Source organism: Pavona decussata, unplaced genomic scaffold (assembly GCF_977016875.1).
Source record: "Pavona decussata unplaced genomic scaffold, jaPavDecu1.1 SCAFFOLD_121, whole genome shotgun sequence".
Lineage (NCBI taxonomy): Eukaryota > Metazoa > Cnidaria > Anthozoa > Scleractinia > Agariciidae > Pavona > Pavona decussata.
The window spans coordinates 294,204-314,151 of NW_028145535.1; the positions used below are offsets into that span (position 1 = coordinate 294,204).

General features: G+C 37.1%; 2 protein-coding genes and 1 long non-coding RNA gene across 4 annotated transcripts; 1 reads left to right on the plus strand and 2 right to left on the minus strand.

The window, feature by feature from the left end:
- LOC146469638 (allatostatin-A receptor-like) lies at positions 1-1,480 on the minus strand. The gene is made up of 2 exons (XM_085123080.1): positions 1,145-1,480; positions 1-810 (listed from the first exon to the last, which is right to left on the minus strand). The coding sequence occupies exons 1-2, from the start codon at positions 1,389-1,391 to the stop codon at positions 2-4; spliced, it is 1,056 nt and encodes a 351-aa protein (XP_084979206.1). The 5' UTR covers positions 1,392-1,480; the 3' UTR covers position 1.
- Positions 1,481-4,892: 3,412 nt separating this feature from the next.
- Positions 4,893-10,346, plus strand: LOC146469639 (allatostatin-A receptor-like). Of its 2 annotated transcripts, XM_085123036.1 has the most exons (3): positions 4,928-5,050; positions 5,134-5,204; positions 6,391-10,346. In XM_085123036.1, exons 2-3 carry the CDS (start codon positions 5,144-5,146, stop codon positions 7,209-7,211), a joined length of 882 nt encoding a protein of 293 aa, XP_084979162.1. In that variant the 5' UTR covers positions 4,928-5,050; positions 5,134-5,143; the 3' UTR covers positions 7,212-10,346. The 2 variants fall into 2 exon arrangements, with proteins under 2 accessions (XP_084979160.1, XP_084979162.1); XM_085123034.1 differs by having other exon boundaries at positions 4,893-5,204.
- A 3,076-nt stretch (positions 10,347-13,422) lies between these two features.
- Positions 13,423-16,410, minus strand: LOC146469640 (uncharacterized). Its single transcript, XR_014867169.1, has 3 exons — positions 16,309-16,410; positions 15,555-15,731; positions 13,423-13,887 (listed from the first exon to the last, which is right to left on the minus strand). It is a non-coding gene; the product is annotated as an uncharacterized LOC146469640 (long non-coding RNA).
- Between the last annotated feature and the right edge of the window lie 3,538 nt (positions 16,411-19,948).

Here is a 19,948-nt window from a genome sequence, read left to right on the forward strand (position 1 = left end):
CCTAATTAAGCTGGCTTGATATAGATATGGAAGAACCTATCGAATACATCTGGTATTCGAATCTGTAGCTTCTTCTCCTATAACGTCTTATGTTAGCAAACCTTAAAAGTTCAAACAATTCGCCTCTGTACTCTCTATTTGTCGCCCAGTAAATCAAAGGATTAACACACGAGTTAAACATGGCAAGAATTCCACCCGTTCTGTGCAGAGGACTGCCGACCTTGGTGATGCCAAACGGAGAAAGAATATAAATTGTTTGAGCTGGAAACCAACACAATGTCAGAACGATTGACGTTAAACCACACATGCGCAGTAGCACTTTCTGTTGTGTTCTTTGCCGCCTGCCGTAGAATCTTGCCATTGGTGATGTTTTGAATAGCAAAGTGATGTGGGCAAAAGATGCCCAAGCTATAACACACGGAATATAAAACCCAGTGAGGCTGTAAATGATTATCATGGCCTGGGTACCCTGTTTTCCATACGGGGATCTAACTGCGTAGCATTTGTTTCCAGACAACTTCCACTCGAAAAACTTATTTATTTGCAAAAGGCATGTGGAAACCCAGATTGCAATGATGTATACTGACAGCCTTGTTCGGGTAAAATGCCTCCTGTAGCTGATTGGTCGAAAAATACAGCACCACCTTTCAATAGCCAAGCACGTGACCTTCAATATGGAGACTTTTCCCATTGTGAAGAGCGCATATCTACTTCCGAACACACGACAGAAGATTTCTCCGGCTAAACCGCGGGGAACTGGGAATGACGAAATGGTGATGACGTAACCAGGAGTAAGAAGAAGAAAGATTGCTTGGAAAGTAAAAAAACAAAGACAGTTTGATTAGTACTTTCGAATCGTTTCGCCTAAGAGTTGTGTAACGTCACCTTATGAAACATTATCTTGTACTATACTATTGACAGAACAAAATAACTATCCATCTATCTGATGTTTATTATGACAGCTAGTTGGTGTAAATGATCGTGTGTTGAACCGGCTTAAGGCACAAGCATTGAAAATAAGGTTACAGAACAGTACGTTCTTTGATAAATTTTCGTGGTTTCTGATCAATTGTTATTTTAGCCACTATTCAAAACGAAAAGAATATAAGCAAATATTAAAAGTGTGAGACAAAGCTAGAGTTACCTGTTAATAAGTCCGTGATCGCCAACGTGAAGAGAAGAATATTATGTGGCCTTTTTAACTTCTTAGGACTTTTAACCAAGATCATACAGAATAAGAAATTCAACAAAAAGGACAGCACTGCTATAACTCCATAAATCACCTCTCTGGCCTCGGCTGCTTTATCCTGACTGTGATTACCAGATGTAGGTGCCTGATCTTCTTGGGAAGCGTTTACCAACTGTAGAAAGGTTTTATTGTTCGTGGTCATTTTGATCAGAAAAAAACTCGACGATTTCTGAAATATTGTGAGCAATTGTGGAAAGCTTTGACTATAACAGGAAATTGATCGAAGAACTGAAGGCTCCGATGGAAAGTATCCTTGCTTAAGAATGGCCTTGAGTACTTCAATTATGAGCTCTACTGTTTGAAGTGTGGTATCGCCGAGGGAAAACATTTTCTTTAAAAATGAGCAAATCGTATGTCTAGGAAATTTCCTGCAGGTGAAAACAAATACATCAACTATTACGTGCGTCCTCTTTATTTTAAATATTTTAACTGTGAGGAACAAAAGATGGCATGGTTTTGTTTATTGAATGTAACTTTCATTATTGAAAGTCAAAGCTTTAATTTTCTTTAATAGAAGTTTACGATTGTTCTACGCTTCGAAGACATGCTGAGAATTCTACCAATTGTGCACCGAATATAATTTCCATTTCCTTTAGGATCTTTAAGTCGTTCTTCTGGTCTAACCAAAGCCTAACTGATCGAATCGTTCTACAAGCCTTGCAATGTTATTTCAGATCCTCAATTATACGCAAGGAGGCGCAAAATGAGCTCATACCCTAAAGAAGAAAGACCGTGCCTTTCGAAATATTGGAAACATATACTTCCTAAACCGTGAAATTAGCCTTTCTCCCTTTTTAAGATTATTTGTTCACTATTGTTTGGAGTTATTTTCGGTCCGTTCTTATTTCTTTATACAGGTATTTCATATTGTTATGTGAATCCAATAGCTGAAAAGTGTAATAATTAATAACATTAGATTTGAAAACAACAGAGAGAAAAAAAGAGTAAGTTGTTGTGTTTCGAAGAAAGGAAATACACGGTGCGAACGGTAGGCCAATACAACTTAAAATAATTAAAATGCTACTTGGAAAAACAACTAAACGCACGCAAGAGCATTTTAGATCTTAGAGTATCTTATGGCTTATATTTTAATCTCAGACCACTAGAATAAGGAGTCATCGATCACTGCTTTCATTGATGACCCAAAGATTAATTACTACGACTTTAAAATCTGACCAAAAGTTTTTGACATTGTGATTGTAGGAAACTGAGTTTCATTAGCAGTGTTTTCTTTGGTTTGATTAATAACATTCAGTTCTGTTTTCAATGCTTAATGGATTAATTGAAGGAGTGACTTCTTTCAAGGAAAAAAAGTCCGGATGTAGTATTTACTTTAAAAGCTAAACACAGCGAACATTGTATAACAGATATTATAGCGTGTATTTTTTTTTTCTTTTTCTTGATTATTGTTCTCTTCCTTCACTTTGTCAGTACACACGAGGGGACCCCGGCGCTTGGGTCATCGTTTGAACTATCTATTCGTGGGGGAAAAATCAAGGGCCAAATTTTAGTCCTGGTGGCTTCAGTTGTCCCATGAATACAAAATTTCCCGGACTTGTCTCCTCTCAAAATTATGCTTGTCCCTGACCTTCGTTTGAAGTGTTTGTGGGACCAGCCCACTTGTGTAAACACAACAAGGGACATGTCTGTGTGTCGACCTCAAGAATTAAATCGGCTTTCTGATTGAACTTAAATGTCGAATTGCAATCTCATTTTAACACCTGGAAATATTAATTAAAAAGACACAAAATAATGTAAAAATGAAAGCGTATTTCTTTTGCTGTTGTCGACAGTTATTCTTGTTGTCGAGCATCATAAAGTTACTAACCCTTCCTTTTTGTTGCTGTTTTTTGTTTGTTTGTTTGTTTGTTTGTTATATTGCGATTATTTTTCCCGTCACTTTCCTTTTAAAGGTCAGTTGATACAATGGAGCCACATTGATGCCCAACCACGGCTCTCAGTATAGGTAAATATGACACACCAAAGGACAAAAACGAGCGATAGGTATTGTGCAATAAACACAATGGGTGGACGATCATCGTCTAGTTCAAAATAAACAAGTTATAGATAGATAAATAAATAGCATATCCGCAGAGTGGCTTTTTTTTTAAGTTTTTCAATATATCGGAATAAATAACTGAATGAATGAAGGGATGAACGCCAAAGGAAGCAAGGAAGGAAAGAAGGAATGAACGAACGAACGCGCGTTATAAACTTAGAAAAAAGAATTTAGGAAAAAGCACAGCCCTGGGTACCGATCGCGAAAAAACCAGCCCGTACTTCTGGGCATAATAGGGACTGTTAATAACCACGGCGGCAACGCAAACGAAACCGTGACTTGAAAATATATGTTCGTTCCAATACTTTGCGATTATTCCAATTCGTTCAACTTATACAACGTAACTGAACTATCCTGGAACAGAGTTGGTAGGAACGGCGTACAAGTTAAGACAGAGAATGAAACATTTGCCTTCATGTGCTCACGTTCTCTACAAGCTTTAAATTGAGTCATTTCACGTTGTTGTTTTGCCGAGGACGGCAAAGAAACTTACCAAAATTTATAGCACGTGCAGGGTCACTGTTTTGTTTGTTAAATCCTATTTTTGTCATGACATTCTCGTCGCGTTGGCCGTCCTATCTGCTTAAATTCGCTATAATGATCCTGAAAATTGGGACCAAGTTGCGTCTGATGGCACTAAAGCAACGACGACGGCTACGGCAACGAAAACGTCACCTGAAAATATATCTTTATTTCATTTGTGCTACTTCGCAATTATTTCAACTCGCTCAACTTTTACAAAAATGGCGAACTATCCGGGAACAAAATTGGTAGGAGTGGCGTACAAGATAAGAAAGAAAATGAAAAATTCACCGTGGTGCGTTCACGTTCTGCACAAAACCTTAAATATGGTCATTTCACGTTGTTGTTTTGCAGAGGACGGCAAAGAAATGTACCAAAATGTAAAACGCATGTGCAGAGCGATTGTTTTTGCTCATTAAACCTATGTTTTGCGGCGTTGTCGTTGCCGTCGCCGTCGTCGTTGCTTAAGGTTAGAAATCTGTACGAATAAGAGGTATCATATGGTGAGCTAGACACTATTTTGGTATGCAAGTTTTGTTTATCGATGGAAAATGAAATAATGATAATTGTATGTACAATGTCACACGAAAGTGAAGATACTCAATTTGTAAAAAGCCACAATTAAGCGGTGTAGCATTATTTCACAGTTGGAAATGTTAGGAACTAAAATTGAGTCTTTTACGAATCTCTTTGAATAATTACAATTGGAATCCAAATCTGGGTTAGATTGCTACTTGGAGCAGTATCTGTCTTTTTTTTTTTTTTTTTTTTTTTCATGTGAAGTATGAGTCTGAAGTCACATTTGACAGCTTATTATGAAATATTTATTCACACTTGGAATCTACCCTGAAAAAACCAAGAATAAGTGACTCCATTAGGGCTGGATAGACAAAATTCACGAATTAATGTTTGCATTTACGTTTTCTCGTTAGTATTGAAACCCCATTATTGTTATTACAGCTGGCGTAAAATAATAAAAAAAAATGATAATTTCCTTGATAGATGACAAAAAAGCAATAACTTAGCGGTTCTAGAAATTTCTAACATTATTCTGATCACGGCATATAAAAATCCATCAAGACTAAGATACAAGTGTGCAAAAGTCTTAACAACGTATACGTGCTTTCAGTTTAAAAATGGCTATCAGTACGTTCCCTCAGAAAGAGAATGTTTCAAGCAAAGAAATACAGGCGCCGTTAGAAGGTGATACGAGCTCTCAGGTATTTGCTACAGAATGGATTTATGGAGGCATAGCAGTGTTATCGCTTTTGCTAAATTCGTTGCTTTGTTTGGTTATGATAAGAAAACCTTCTATGCTGAAAAGACCACACAACATTCTTCTGTTCACATTGGCCCTCGCAGATCTTTTAACAGGTTTGTAGAGTTTCAAGTCTTTGCTACAATAAACTCTCTAACGTATCTTATACTCTTTCATTGCCAAATTTACAGAAAGATTTTGAATAGTTCTTATCCGGCAGTGCGGTTTATTTTTCTTTCCAAGTTGTTTCTAAAAAGCTTCATCCGTGGATAACATCCTAAAGTGCGTTATTTTAAAAAAAGCATTTGAGTAGTCTTTCCATAACAAAGCATTTGTTTTTCAACATTGTACAAGGGAACAAAATAATTTAAGCTTAAGAGAATTGCATAACCTACAAGTTTGGTCTTTTATAATAGGTCAGATAGATTATATATTACGTGCACAATTCATTTCTTATATTGTTACCTCGCGGCATACATATTTTGTTACAGTTTTATAGTCTGACACGCAGCCAACATTGCATCTTCTACTGACCTCAAGCCTTCGGGGTACCTTTAATTTTAATTCTTCGTTGAAATCCATAGCGGAAACGACAGGCTTATTTACTTATTATAATCTAGTTATTGTACTTCCTTAAATCTCTTCAACCATAGTCACGAAAAGCACTGAGTCATTCGTGGTAGGGCCGGGTGGAAGGAAATAGTTGCTAAGGACATTGTGGTGCTGCGTCGGTGGGGAGTAGAAAGGAATGTTTGGTTTATCAGAGTTGATAACTAAAGGTAGAATGGCCACCGTAAAGAGATTCTAATGTGCTAAGTAAGCTACTAAAAGCAACAGACCTATAATAAAAACATGAAATTGCTATTCACTTTTGTAGACATCTGCTTAATGGCATCCGGGCACTAAGAAATTACTGCACAAGTCAAGAGAATAGAAGGTTGTTAAGACCAGAATTTATTTTATATACTGGGGATCAGTTTTAAAAATTACTGTAGCCGGTATAATTTTCATTGAGCGGTTCTTTAGTCAGGTATATGACGCAGTAAGCTGTCAACTTGCCTATCTCGAGAGGCCATATTTTCAAATAAAATAACAACAAAGTGGTACAGTACTTTTCTTGCCTTGCTAGCTCATATCTCTATAATGTAATTATGTTGTGGTATTCAACAATTTGGCAATGCCATGCTGTCTTCGTAGCTAAGAATACATTCACAAGAGGCATTCGACACTGTTTAAAAATGCAGTCAACAATGTCCCATCAGTTTTTAGTATTTCTCAAGGTGCTGTTTTTTTCCTTGACAGCAATTTTCCTTCCTCTTACACCCGGTTATGTTATCAGCATTTCCTCGTTCCCAATACCGAGAGGTCTATCTGGAGAAATCTTCTGCCGTGTTCTTGGAAGTAGGTATGCGCTCTTCACGTTTGCAAGGGTCTCCATTTTGGAAGTCACGTGTCTGGCAATCGAAAGATGGTATTGTATTTTTCGACCAACCAGGTACAAGCACCATTTTACTCAGTCGAAGCTTATTCTCTATGTCATTGCCATCTGGTCGTCCACCTGCCTTTTGCAGACCAACAAGTTCTTCGAGTGGAAGTTGGCAGGAGGCAAATGTTCGTTCGTCAAAGGACCATACGGAGAACTCGGTACCCAGGCATTTATCGTCTTAAACAGCTTGATTGGGTTTTATATTCCATGTTTTATAGCTTGGGCTACATTCGCCCACATTGCACTTCTTTTCAAAACATCGCCAATGGCAAGGTGTTACAGCAAGCGAAGAAGAGCACAACAGAAAAGACTACTGCGCATGTGTTGTCTGACTTCCATTTGCCTTACATTCTGTTGGTTTCCAGCTCAAACCATTTATATTCTCTCTCCTTTTGGCATCACTAAGATTGGGAGTTCTCTGCACAGAGCGGGTGGAGTTCTTGCTATGTTCAACTCGTGTGTTAATCCTGTGATTTACTGGGCTTCAAACAGAGAGTACAGAGATGGTCTACTTGAGCTCGTTGGTTTCCACAACAACAGGGTGCAAATGGAAATTGTTCCTTTGAGAGATCCGAGGCTAGCAGCCGGGCGAGATATGTGCGCTGTTCGTAACTCTAGAATGACCTGGTGGAGATGAACTTAGAAACACTTGGAATAAGGAAGTTAAAAGGTTTTAAAGGAAATCAAAGTGTAAAAGAAAGAGGCGTTTATCAGGTTTCGTAGAACAAATACTGATAGCACAACTTGCCATACTGCAAATAGTTAAGTCACAAACTGTTTAACATATAGAAGCGCAATTATACTAGGAGTCAGCTGCAGTAGGACGTGATTTAGGTGTGCATGGTGGGTGTGTTTAAAGAATCGTCAAAAACGATTGGAACGTATGTTCACTGTATGTTTGGTACTGAGACTGTTCACAGTCGCCCTACTTTCCCGTTGGATTCTCTAGACTGGTACGCTCCCGCTCACCTCAGTAGTTTAGACACTCTCCCCACATCGCGCTCGCGCGAGATGGCGGCAGCTCCATCGAAGCCTACCAGTCTCGAGAATCCCACTGAAAAATAGGGGGGCTGTGAACAGTCTATATGTTTGGAGATAAATTAAGACGTTACGATTAAGCTCAAAAGGCTGGAGACAAGACTCAGGTAGTAGATTTACGACGGTAAATTAAACACATTATCGTAACACATACTTTGATTTGAATACGACCAGGACGTTATGTCAAAAAATTGCCTCTAATAAGCAACGAACTAAAATAAATTGTCCATCAACTTGAATCATTACTTTTCAACCTGAAAACAAAGAAGATTCTACTTGGCGGAAGATTCTACTTGGCGTTATCTATTGGCCACGGAACTCTGATGCCTCTATCTTTATCGAGAATCTTGCTTAACGGCCTTGCGAAGAATGATGCTGAGACCAATTCGTTAAAAATCCGTCACGTTTACCAGGATTACAGACCATTCTAGAACCTTAATAGACCTTATTCACTTCTTTGGTTTGTTGCCCCATTACAGATCATGTGACTGTTGTCTCTTTCAGAATCGGTCATAATCACGCCGACATGCATTCTTTATTTCCAAAAAGACGACGGATCACTTCTTCTGAGGATATCACGTGGTTTGTAATGAGCAAATAGCATATAGAGCGAATAAGGTCTTTTGACCTCTTTTTAACTTCAAGGACTGAACTGTATTTTTCTGGGATCATTCCAGTTCAATCTGATCATTGTGGAGGTTGTGCTATCTTTGGCGTCAGGAAGCTGCATTAACTGGATCTTCTGAACAGCATCAGTCAAGCAAAACAAGGTGTTGCACAAAGTCGAGGCAGCTCCAATGACTTCGAACATAACCGCAAATACTTCGGAGGAAGTCCTCTTGTTTGGATTATAATAAAGTCCGTAAAAGAATACAGACGTATTAAAGGAATGTATCCAAAACCTAAGTAAATTAAGCATAAAATATAAAAGAATGCTATATTAGGCACATCTCATCGATTTTATCCTACATTTGTGAATATGAGTTTGGTATGACACAAGCATAGCACCATACGACAAAACGATGCTCGTTTGACACTCGTGATTAGGTTCATACTGACATTTATTAAAAACTGGATCATTGTATAATGCAATTCCAGGGTTCTGATTGGCTTAGCGGCCATGGTATATGAGCCATTATACCATGCCCGAGAAGTAGCCACCATAAATTGTTTTCTGGTTGCTCTTGAAAAGGAAATCAGCAAGGCCTATCAATATTACTTGATTGTTTTTAATAAAACAATTATTCCACTCGCACTTGTTGGATATGAGATGATTATAGCCAACTCGGCGCTACGCGCGCACGGGGAATAATTGTTAAATACACTGTACACTGCAAAGATCATGGATCATGGATCAGTAATGCCGAAGAGCCAAACTATTTCGAAGCTAACGATAACCAGCTTAAGGGAACAGTCTTTTCCGCTGTATTATCACATATTGTTTTACCTTTTTTAAATGTTATATACCCAAATACAAGGAAATGTCTACTTAAATTAAATAATAACATTCCTCAAAGAACTTTGTGCTTTATGTTTGGAGGCAGGTGGCTATTACACCATAACTTCAGAACTTTGACGACTAGCACCAGTGAAAATATAATTAGACGGTCCTTCAGTTATATTTAAATTAAATGAAATATAGTCGCTATAGTTCCATGTAGAACCCCAAACATGGTGTCACCGGGAGAAAAATAACATATTGCTTTTAGATTTGTTTTGCTTTACTTTTTCCCTTCTTTTTCTTTCGTTTTAGTGTATGTTTGTTTTTGTGTATTTTTTCCTGTCATTTTCTGTTTAATTTTCAAGGTTACAACTTTAGAGGAACACGAAACATAATGGGAAGTCAATGCGCCCTTATAACAATGCCTTCTTTTTTTTGTAATAAACATATAGATTAAAACGATTCTTCCTAGCTTGATCCCTATTGCAGTACTGCAATGGTGTACTTCTGGCAAAGTCCTCGCATAATTTATACTTTTAATATATTTTTCATATGCGAAACTATAAAATAGTTTTCATTTACATGCAGAAATTAAATTAAAGTGGGTTCGGTGTAATTAAAAAAAGTTATTTTTGGAAGGTTCCGTTGTTTAATTAAAGATGTTGCCTAGTCCCAGTACGGCTTTCTCCCAGGCTCTCACGGTCAATTCGTTTCGGTGACGTATCCGAGGCGATTAACCGATTGACCGAGATGAAAAACAGAGAGGGCAAAGGCAAAGGAGACTTGACTTCTATACATATTCGTTTCTGTTGGAGAAGTAATATATCAAACACGAGAAGGAGTGTTCAAAGTCGAAGTCGCTTAAAAAACTCGGCTGCGCCTCGCTTTTTCAACCTGCTTCTCAGTGTTTGGATATCTGATGAGACCAATTTCGAGTGTTTGATATGGCTTCTCAAATGATCAAAAATTGGTGGAGAAATCCAAGGCTAAAGTTGGCAAAATATGGTAATTAGGAACGCATATCCAAACCACGGTCACAGTAGGGATTTTCTTTGTTTTGTCTTGTTGAATTATCAATGAGTTTGAGAAATAATCTTCATTTTGCAATCTTTATTCTAGACAAAGACTTTTCACAGCGTTAGTTATTTTTTTGCCCTTATTATTTGTGTATAATAAGTGCTTCATTTGCCTTCACAATTCACCAACATGAAGCAAAGTACGTAAAATATATTTAATTAAACATCGGTAACACATTCTTCGAAGTTTCGTGGACTGTTACAAATAAAAATTGGTAAAAAGGGCGTGAAACTGATCCAAAAACTTAAAAAGTTTCCCAAATTTTCGAACCGTTGATCTGGTTCTTCTTCGGGAACAATGAATCTGAAATTCAAAATCACTGCAAGACTACTGCTTCATATTAATATTTTGGCTCTCAAGAGATCTTAATAGCGGGAGCCGAAATATGAAGTAGTGATTTTGAATTTGAGATTCATTGCTCCCGAAGAAGAACGACCAGAGATACGGTTCGAAAATTTGGGAAACTTTTTGAAGTTTTTTAGATCAGTTTTACGCCCTTTTTACCAATTTATTCATGAACACTGATCGCCAAAAGAGCAACATTACATTCGTTCTTCTCCGAAGCATGCACATTATAATGTGTTGGTTGACGTTGAACACAAAAGCCAAAGACTGTATAGTAGAAAAGATAAGAATGAGATTAAATATCTATATCCGCTATCTCGTCTCAGTGTAATATTTGATTTTTTCTTCTTTTGCTAGAAATAATCTCAAAAGTTCAAAACAAAGCTTTTTTGAACTCATCCAAGTTTCTGTTGCAATGTGGAGCCTCATTTTGATTACGAGGATTGATTACAGCCTCATGAACTAGCGCCGATTGGTATCACAAGTTACGATTTACGAATGATGATTTCCACAAGATGTGTAACGTCTTTGGTATTCTTTAGAAAAGACATGACTATCCTAAGGCTAAATTCAAGAAGCCCTCTTACGTTAAGATGAGTCTTAGGTACATGGATTTGTTCCTTAACAGTAGCCTAGTGTTGCCATAAAAACAAACTATTGTTAAAGGGAACCTCCACTCCGACAACAAATTGACGGTGAATTGTCGGAAATAGTGCCTAAATTCTAAATTTTACCTTAAATAGCAGAAATGCCATTCAAGTGTGCTAAAAATTAGATATGATCATCACCTGTTTTGGATTTTAAATTTCCCGGGTGCCGCCATTTTGGATTTTATGACGTCATATGGTTGCCGCTATTGTCAGTAAGCAGAAGTTCTTTTGTGTGAAACAATTGAGCAACCGTTTTACGTCATGAAATCCAAGATGGCAGCGCCCGGGAAATTTAAAATGAAAAATAGGCAATAATCAAATTCTGTTTTGTCCGACATAGAAATATTATTTCCATGTTTTCCAACGAAATTTGAAATTAGATTGTATTTTCAACAATTTAACGTTAATTTATTTCAAGAGTGGAGGTTTCCTTTAACCAATACTTAGGATACATCTTTACCTCGGAGGAATTTGTGAATCAGGTCCCTGGTCAACAATTTTACTTTTATTTTTAATACCATGCTAAAAAAATCCAAGTTATATTTATTAAATTACTCATATCTACATCAAACTAAACGCATTGTGGCGTATGTTCCACATAATTCATCCAGATTTCGAAAGCTTATTCTTTTCCAGTATTTTTATCTTAAAACAACTCTCAAAAAATCAGTAATCTGTAGCTGCTTTTATCTGTCAGTTTTCTTAGCAAAACTTCAGTACTGTAAAAGCATTCTAGTTTACACATCTCAGTCATGGTGGCGTTTACTAGCTATCTATGTTGTTCAGCTATAAATTACTTATTTTAAAACACAACAGTGCTTACGTAGGGTCCACGTTTCTCGTCTGTATAGCATTTTCGGACACCGCTGCTTCTGGTACAATTCACATACTTTTTTATTGCAGATTGAATTGAAAATTATAAAGACAAAATTCATTTTTGTACCACCGGTTGCCGAGAACGTAAAACCACGGATTCACAAAAGAGCAGCTTCACTTCACTTCTGTTTAAAATCGAAAGCCAGATTGAAGGCAAATGAAGACGATTTGATTGGCAAGCCACCACCCTGCCATGATAACATGAAAGTAAATGAATATCAATGGTCCACATCAAATCACTTTCACATAAATGTTTGAAAAAGTCGCCAAGTTTCATGGATTTTGTTTCAGGTTCACAGTAACTGGGGTTGACGGCTAAGAACTAGCGTTACAGTGTATTCCACGTTAAGTCGCTTCTACAATTGATAGCTTAATTTATATACAGATCATACATATAAATCTACAGCGTGCAAATATCACACTATATAAATTTCAAGGTCAACCCTCAGTCCTCTGAACGCAGGATGAAAATGTTGTACATGCAGCATCATTTTCATATACCTGAGGTAAATTGAAGCTGACTGTAGTGCATTCATTACTAAAGTAATAAGTAAACTGCATTTCCCTGTAAAAATTTTGAGTTTGCAGCAATTTAGGTGACACACCTCTAAGACTTATGCCCCATTCACACCAAGGCTTAAACAATTTTAAGAGCTGTTTAGTTAAACATAGTTTAAAATTGTTTCCTTCATAAAAGCTGCTTTGGGATTTTTGTCCACTACAGATTTAGCATACGTTAAAGCTTGCTTGGATCCTATGTCAAAGCCGATCGTTCAGCTTTCTGTTACTACTTTTCATTTTGTTACACCTGGTTTAATTAAACACGTTTTGTTGGTGTGAATGGGGCTTTAGACACTGCTAAACTTACATCGTGACAATAAAATTGACTATTGGGAGATACCCATGATGAACTACCGGGTAATTTCATCCGCGCCAAGCACGCGGAAACGCGTGCGACCAAAACACGATTGGGTTTGGTTTGGCTTCCATTGGTTGCGAAAATGGCGCGAGTTTTGTTAACCAATCACACAATGTAGTGATACAAAACCAAAGCAGACGCGAATTACTTTCGACACTGAATTAAAAACCGCTCTGATGCGATGTTACGTTCACCGAGTTACCTTCCTCCATCTGCGTGTTGTTTTCTTGCATTGCATTTTCTGGAGTAACTTGTGTATTTATTTTTGTAATACAGATGGAAAATAAAGAGAAAAACTCATTTCTGTATTCCTTGTTACTGATAAAGTAAATCCAAGGATTCAAACAAGAATTGAGCATGGCGAATGTTAAATTTACTTTTCCTGCGTTGGTAAGGAAACCAAATTGGCTCAAAGTGTAACTGATTTGACTGGGGAGCATGACAACAGCTGTTACAATACACATGCGCAATAAACGTTTTTGATGAGCTCGTGCTCGCTCTGATATACCCAACAAGGATTGAGATGCCTTAGTTCGATACCAAATATGGAGAAAGGAAGCCCAAGTTATCAACGAGGGGATTAAGAATGTGCCGATTACGTAACTTAAAACAAAAGCTTGTTGATCCCGTTCCCCAGAAATTCCTGCAGCAGGAACGTCAACGCACTTGTTGTTTTTAAATCCCGCCTTAAGGAATTTATAGATTTGAATTACCGCACTGAAGACAAAAATAAATAAGATATACCCAACCGTTTTCTTTTTTGTGAAATAAAATTTGTAACTAAATGGTGTGATTACTGAAAACCATCGTTCGATTGCTAGAAGCATAGCAATCAGGATGGATGCCTTCCCGAAGAAGAATGCCATAAAGCTATTCCCAAGCAAGTAGCAGAAGAGATAACCGCCAGCTCCGTGTAGGGATGGCTCTTCGATGACATGAAGCGAAGGTGTTACGAAAATAATGACACCTACAAGGTGAAGGAAATGAGGGAAAATGAGGAGAATCAATTTTAAAATATTTTGGGTTAATTTCAGCCAGTTTGTTATACATGCAATCATTTCTCCATTTAAGGAAACACCTGCAATACGGAAGCCCCCCTCGGATGTTATTGAGAGTCTGCCTTACGTGGAACCCTTTTTATCCGCTTGGCTTGCTAGTTTAATGGCACTGAATCCATATTTTACAACTGCTTCCTAATATTTGCAAGTTGTGTTCACTAAGTGGTTTTGATAGATATCGACAAAGAGATAACCCTAGGCCCAGTTGTTCAAAGCCCGATTAAGCAAATCCTGGATTAATGAAAATTTTGATTCGAATTTAATCATTAAACAAAAAAGATTTTTAAAAAAGATTTCTGTCCCTCAGCTTTGACTTTGACTTTTCTTTACCATTGCCTTAAAATTGAATTCAGTTGAAAACATTTTTTACGAGCGAGCGGAAAACCTCTGTTAACTTTTAATAGTGTATTAGCTTTAATCAGCTTTCGAACAACCCGGCCCTGGGGCCCGATTCTCAAAATTCCCGGTAACTTACCGGGCCCGGTAAGTGTCTTTTGTGATAAATGTTTCTTAACCAAAGTAAATTTTTGTTAGCTTTGAATACTAAATTTTAAAATCTTATAATTCTATGAAAACATTGGTCAAGTACCATGTCTGTAATCACTTTATAATCGGCGAAAAAATATTTCGAAATATACTTATCGGGCCCGGTAAGTGTCTTTGGTGATAAATGTTTCTAAACAGAAATCAATTTTTGTTAGCTTTGAATACTAAATTTTTACATCTTACAATTCCATGAAAACATTGGCCAAGAACCATTGTAATCACTGTGTAATCGGCAAAAAAACATTTTAAATTATACTTATCGGGTCCGGTAAGTTACCGGGACTTTCGAGAAACGGGCCCCAGGATGTTTATTTTTTAATCTTTGATGGAATCATGCTTCAGAGAGTTGTGAGTACAAGACTTTAAAAACAGGCCAAACACGTCTTTTCCTCTTCCAAAACATAAACACTCCGGCATCTTAGGCCCGGTTCAGACGCCGAACTTTTCATGAGCCGAACCTAATACCTCGAATTAAGTACATGAAAAGTTCGGCGTCTGAATCAGTTGAGAACGGCTGTTTCAATTTGGAACGGCTCAGCCGTTCTTCCCGCCTGGCTCAGCCGGGAATTTTGGCTTTGGAACGGCTTTGATTCAGACGTCGAACTTTTCATGAGCCGAACCTAATGCATAAATTATTATAACGTATTTCAAATAAAAAAAAAATTAGAAATAAAAAAAAAAAAAACGCTAATATTTCGATTGGTTCTGCTTCAAGTAAATTAAGTTCGGCTAATTATGTTCGGCGTCTAAATCAAAAGGCGGGATTTTCGTGATTTGGGCCGACCTTAATTTGAATTAAGTTCGGCTCATGAAAAGTTCGGCGTCTGAACTGGGCCTTAGACTGCAAACTAAGTCAAAAATAGGCGTGTGCCCCCTTCACGGGCAGTGGGAGGGAGCAATTAATTAATTAATTAATTAATTAATTAATTAATTAATTAATTAATCAATTAATAGAACAATTCGAAAACCACTTGTCTTTTCTTTCCCTTACCAGCTTATTCATACAGTACGGATTAAGGAATTAGTTTACCTGTCATCATGTCTATGGTAGCTAACATTAAGAGTATAATGTTGTGCGCCTTCTTCAGCAGGCTGGATTTTCTGAACAGCAGCAAACAAAACAGAGCATTGGTAATAATTGAAACTGCTCCAATGACGGAATAAATGGTTCCAAACGAAACCATGATAAATCCACAAGTGATAATATCTGCGAAATAGGGAAACACGAAAATCTGTTAGATTGGAAAACACAACTAAGTAGCATTAAAAAGACATGTTAAGGTCGTGAACGAGATTTCCAGCTTTGGGAGAGGTTCCGAAAATGGCTCAAAAACTTGAGACAAAACTATAGGAAATTTACACTATTAAAACAGGAAAATTGGTTTGATCGCCAGACACAAACCATAAACGTATTAAAGATTTTATTGTAGTAAAGTAACATGACATGAGGTGGACTATTTCCATCAGGGATGTGACTTTTGAAGACAAAGTTGCATCATTTTGGAAACACCATGCTACTGATAAACAACTTAACCTTCATAGGCGATATTTCTGAAAGACATCGCTGAGATCTTACCTCAAGCAGTTGTCAAAAGAAAGTTTGAAAGAAATTTTGGCTTTAACGTTCAATCATGACTTTCCTTTTTTCAAGCTTTCTTTTTGCAACTGCTTAAGTTGCGTATATTTGTTACTGCCATGATCATTCACTTATTCATTCCGCATTTGAAATTTATGAATTTTCATATATTTATTTTCGTAAGAAAATATGTTAAGGAAACGTTCACCTTTTCAGGAAATTCTCCTTGTCAATAAATCCAAGTCTCAGGTCATTGGAATAATCCGCTGTATGTATCTTGTGCTAAGGGGTTTTATCCACTGCTTCTTCTCATTTAAGAGACAAACCTGACTGCACTCGCCCTTGCTAGTGATAATGACTGATTCGCTGGTTTCAGTTAATTTAATTTTAACGTCGAGATATGAAATCGCGTTATTTCAACTGCAGAATTAATTAAATAAAGTTAATTCATTACACGATCTATTGTGAATACACCTGCTGCAACAGCTTGAACCCTGAGGAGAAGGTTCTTTATTATATTCCCTTATATAATCTACATTCTACGTGCCTAACTGAGGATAGATTTGAGATTAAAAAACGATATTCCCAGCCAAAATTCCCACGTCCAGTTGACGTTATCAAGTGACTTGCAACGTCGAGCAAACAAATAAACATTTTTTATTGGACGTTAACAGATAATCAAAAAGTCCCTTTGGGTAACTAACAGCTTTCAAATTGCAACTCGTTTCCTTATTGATATAAACTTTTTGATTGAGGAATAGTAATGAATTTTGTAGTGAGACAACAAGCAGGTTAGACGCCATTTCATGCAAGAAGCTACAATAGTTCCTGTATCTGTTTATTCTGTATTCTTCATTTTTGTAATGTTGCGTCTTGTATTTATTTGATAAGTGTCATACACAACTCTATTTAAAGTAGCACTCCGCTAAACTTGATGTTCCTGTTTACATATTAAATGAAATTAAATTGAAGTTTGCTAAAATATCGGATATTGGTTCTTTTTGTTTAATATACAAATGTATGCCGTAGGAGCTATACCAAAACATCTTATTCTCTTATATTTATTCAACTTTACAAATACTGTGGAATAACTGACAATTTAATAACTTCTTTTATGCTATAAAACGTTAGGCTACACGGAGAGGAAAATTAATGAAAACTTGGTAGGACTCACCAGTTTCCTTTCAACTGCAGGAACTGTACAAACCGGATACTTGAGAAGGTTTGGATGGGAATGCTTTGTCTTTAGACTGCAAAATAGTCTGTACTTTCAAAATGCGACATGAAATCGTAAAAAAGTTTTGTTTTGGTTTGTTTTGCTTTGTCGACTTAACTTGTTTGTCCGAAAGTTATAACTTTGAGCATATTGGATGTTACATGTAATGAGTATTTTAGATTGTTTCTTACGTTATAATGTTTTACTTACTCTATTTTGTTTTGTTAGAGCAAAATGTCTGGAGCGACCTAGGGTTGTATACGCCTATGGGGTAATCAGCCTCGTTCTCAGTCGTCCTTTGCACCTGTCGAAGGTGACGTCACCTGTCGAGCTGACCGGGATAAATAGAAGGGGAGCTATGCAATAAAACACCAGCTTTTGAGGTTGGTGAAGGAAGATACAGGCGGAGACCACCATGATATTTTTGGTTTTGGTTGGTCCTGTTCGAGTATATTAGTTCTGACCATTTCCATTAATCGAAATCGATTGACTTCAACTTAACTAAAGTCCCATTCCCTTCGATTGGCTACGCAGGCACTACTGAAAGCGAGCAGTGAATAGGTACATTGCAAAACAAGACACAAGAGAAACGGCTTGAGTTTTAGTTTTATATATTCTTTGTTTTCTCTTGATGAATTACCAATGAGTTTTAGAAAAAATGTTCATTTTACAATCTTTATTTTAGACAACGCCTTTTCAAAGCGTTGGATATAATCATGGGCAATAGGAAACATGGGTTTGGACTAAATAAATATTACATTTATCTCAAATATAGTTGAATTACTCACAATAAAGTAGTCTGTAGTCTTTTCTGGTCGTTTCTCCCCATTTATTTCTTGAAGAACAGCCCTGATTAGCAAGTAACAACGCGCCGTTTGACTCAAAACAAATTAAGCATTCGTTGCGGTCTTGGTAACCGTGCGTCAGATTGAAATCCCAGGCGCGGCCACTGAGCGCGCGAGTGTTAACTCATAATCTCCCCTGAGTAGGAACCAAACTCGATCAATCGTGCGAGGCTCGTAAGAAGAAACTATGCCCATCTCCATATAAGGAAGCAAAGGGTGCCCGCTCCTGGGGGTCTTAAAGGCCGATAGAAGTCTGGTAACGAAGAGGTGTCGGACAATGTTCGGGAGAGAGAAAACTGGCAACAAGAGTCGCTTCAAGTTTAAAATATGTGGTTAGTTGGAGGCTGTTTCACCGGAATATTTCGTCGTTTGTTTTGAATAACTTGCCATGGAACCGAAAACTAAGTTCATTCCAGGTTTGGAAAAAAATACCATCGTTTAAAGTGCATTTACTCCAGTTCAGCGCTTGAAAGACGTTTTTTAAAATGTTTGATTTGTTTTCTTCTGTATTTTAATATAGCGATTGTTGCATTTTGCCATAAATATCTATTTCTCTTTAAGCTTGTTAGAAGTGCAAGTAATTTACCTGCAACAAATTTCATACGATGTTGAAGCCATCCGAAGAAGCGCTCGCTCAAGCTGGGAAGACCGGACTGCAATACGTCAAGTAATGTTTGTAAAAATCCTGAATAAAATGTTATTACACGTACTGGAACTTTTTCCTTCGTTAATCTTTTTCTTAACTTTCTTCTGTTTATCTGACTTAGAAAAATTATCATTGATTTCAATACGCAGTTTGGCCAACAGCAATCCAATAAACTAAGCATTTTTCAAAGTCCAAATATATCAGTTCAGTCATATATTTCAAAATAGTTTTTGACTCCTTCCATGTGGGGAGAGTAATCTTTTTGTCATATTTTGTAACTAGCAAGGGGTGGAAGGAGTTTGCAGTGCTCTTACCAGGCGCAGACGAAATTGAAAAACAATGCCTATTGTATTTTCGCTTCAGTGATTAGCCTATAGCTCTAATCTCCTAGCAACGGTTAAATCGCTTCCTACCTAGTCACTTTTTAGTGTTAACGCTCACGCGCTTAGCGGCCGCGCCTAGGGTTTCAATAAACACGGCACGGTTACCAAGACTTAACGAAAGCTTTTTTTTCTGCTCTTAACGAATGCATGCTGATGATAAAGAATATTAGGTCTATTCTACAAGAAATAAATGGAGAGAAACAATGCGTGTACCTTAGTGCCAACCGTTTTTCTATGGCGTGGAAAAATGAAATACAGCTTTTATTTCTGTTTTCCGTTTTCCTACAACATTAAAAAACGGAATTCCAATTTCCATTTCCGTTTTTCGTTTTTTTACGACTGTGGAAAATGGAATTCCAATTTCCACTTCCGTTTTTCGTCTTTTGTTTTCCTACGACATTGGAAAACAGAATTCCAACTACCATTTTTGTATTTCGTTTTTCTATAGCATTAAAAACGGATTTGAATTTTCTTTTTCGTTTTCGTAAGGCATTGAAAAACGAAAAAATCGAATTTTCGATTTTCATTTCTTAAACGAAAAACGGAAATGGAAATTGGAATTCCGTTTTCCAAAGTCGTAAAAAAACGAAAAACGGAAATGGAAATTGGAATTCCGTTTTCCAAAGTCGTAAAAAAACGAAAAACGGAAATAGAAATTGGAATTCCGTTTTCCAAAGTCGTAAAAAAACGAAAAACGGAAATAGAACTTTGAATTTTGTTTTTCAATGTTGTAGGAGAACGGAAAACAAAAATAAAAG

Bases quoted from the DNA above. Each gene is read 5' to 3' on its own strand.
- LOC146469638 (XM_085123080.1), bottom strand. From the start codon at position 1,391: ATGACCACGAACAATAAAACCTTTCTACAGTTGGTAAACGCTTCCCAA. The intron at 811-1,144 runs GTAACTCTAGCT...TTACTTTCCAAG, and splicing joins GATCACGGACTTATTAACAG to CAATCTTTCTTCTTCTTACT.
- LOC146469639 (XM_085123034.1), top strand. From the start codon at position 4,967: ATGGCTATCAGTACGTTCCCTCAGAAAGAGAATGTTTCAAGCAAAGAA. The intron at 5,205-6,390 runs GTTTGTAGAGTT...TTTCCTTGACAG, and splicing joins CCTCGCAGATCTTTTAACAG to CAATTTTCCTTCCTCTTACA.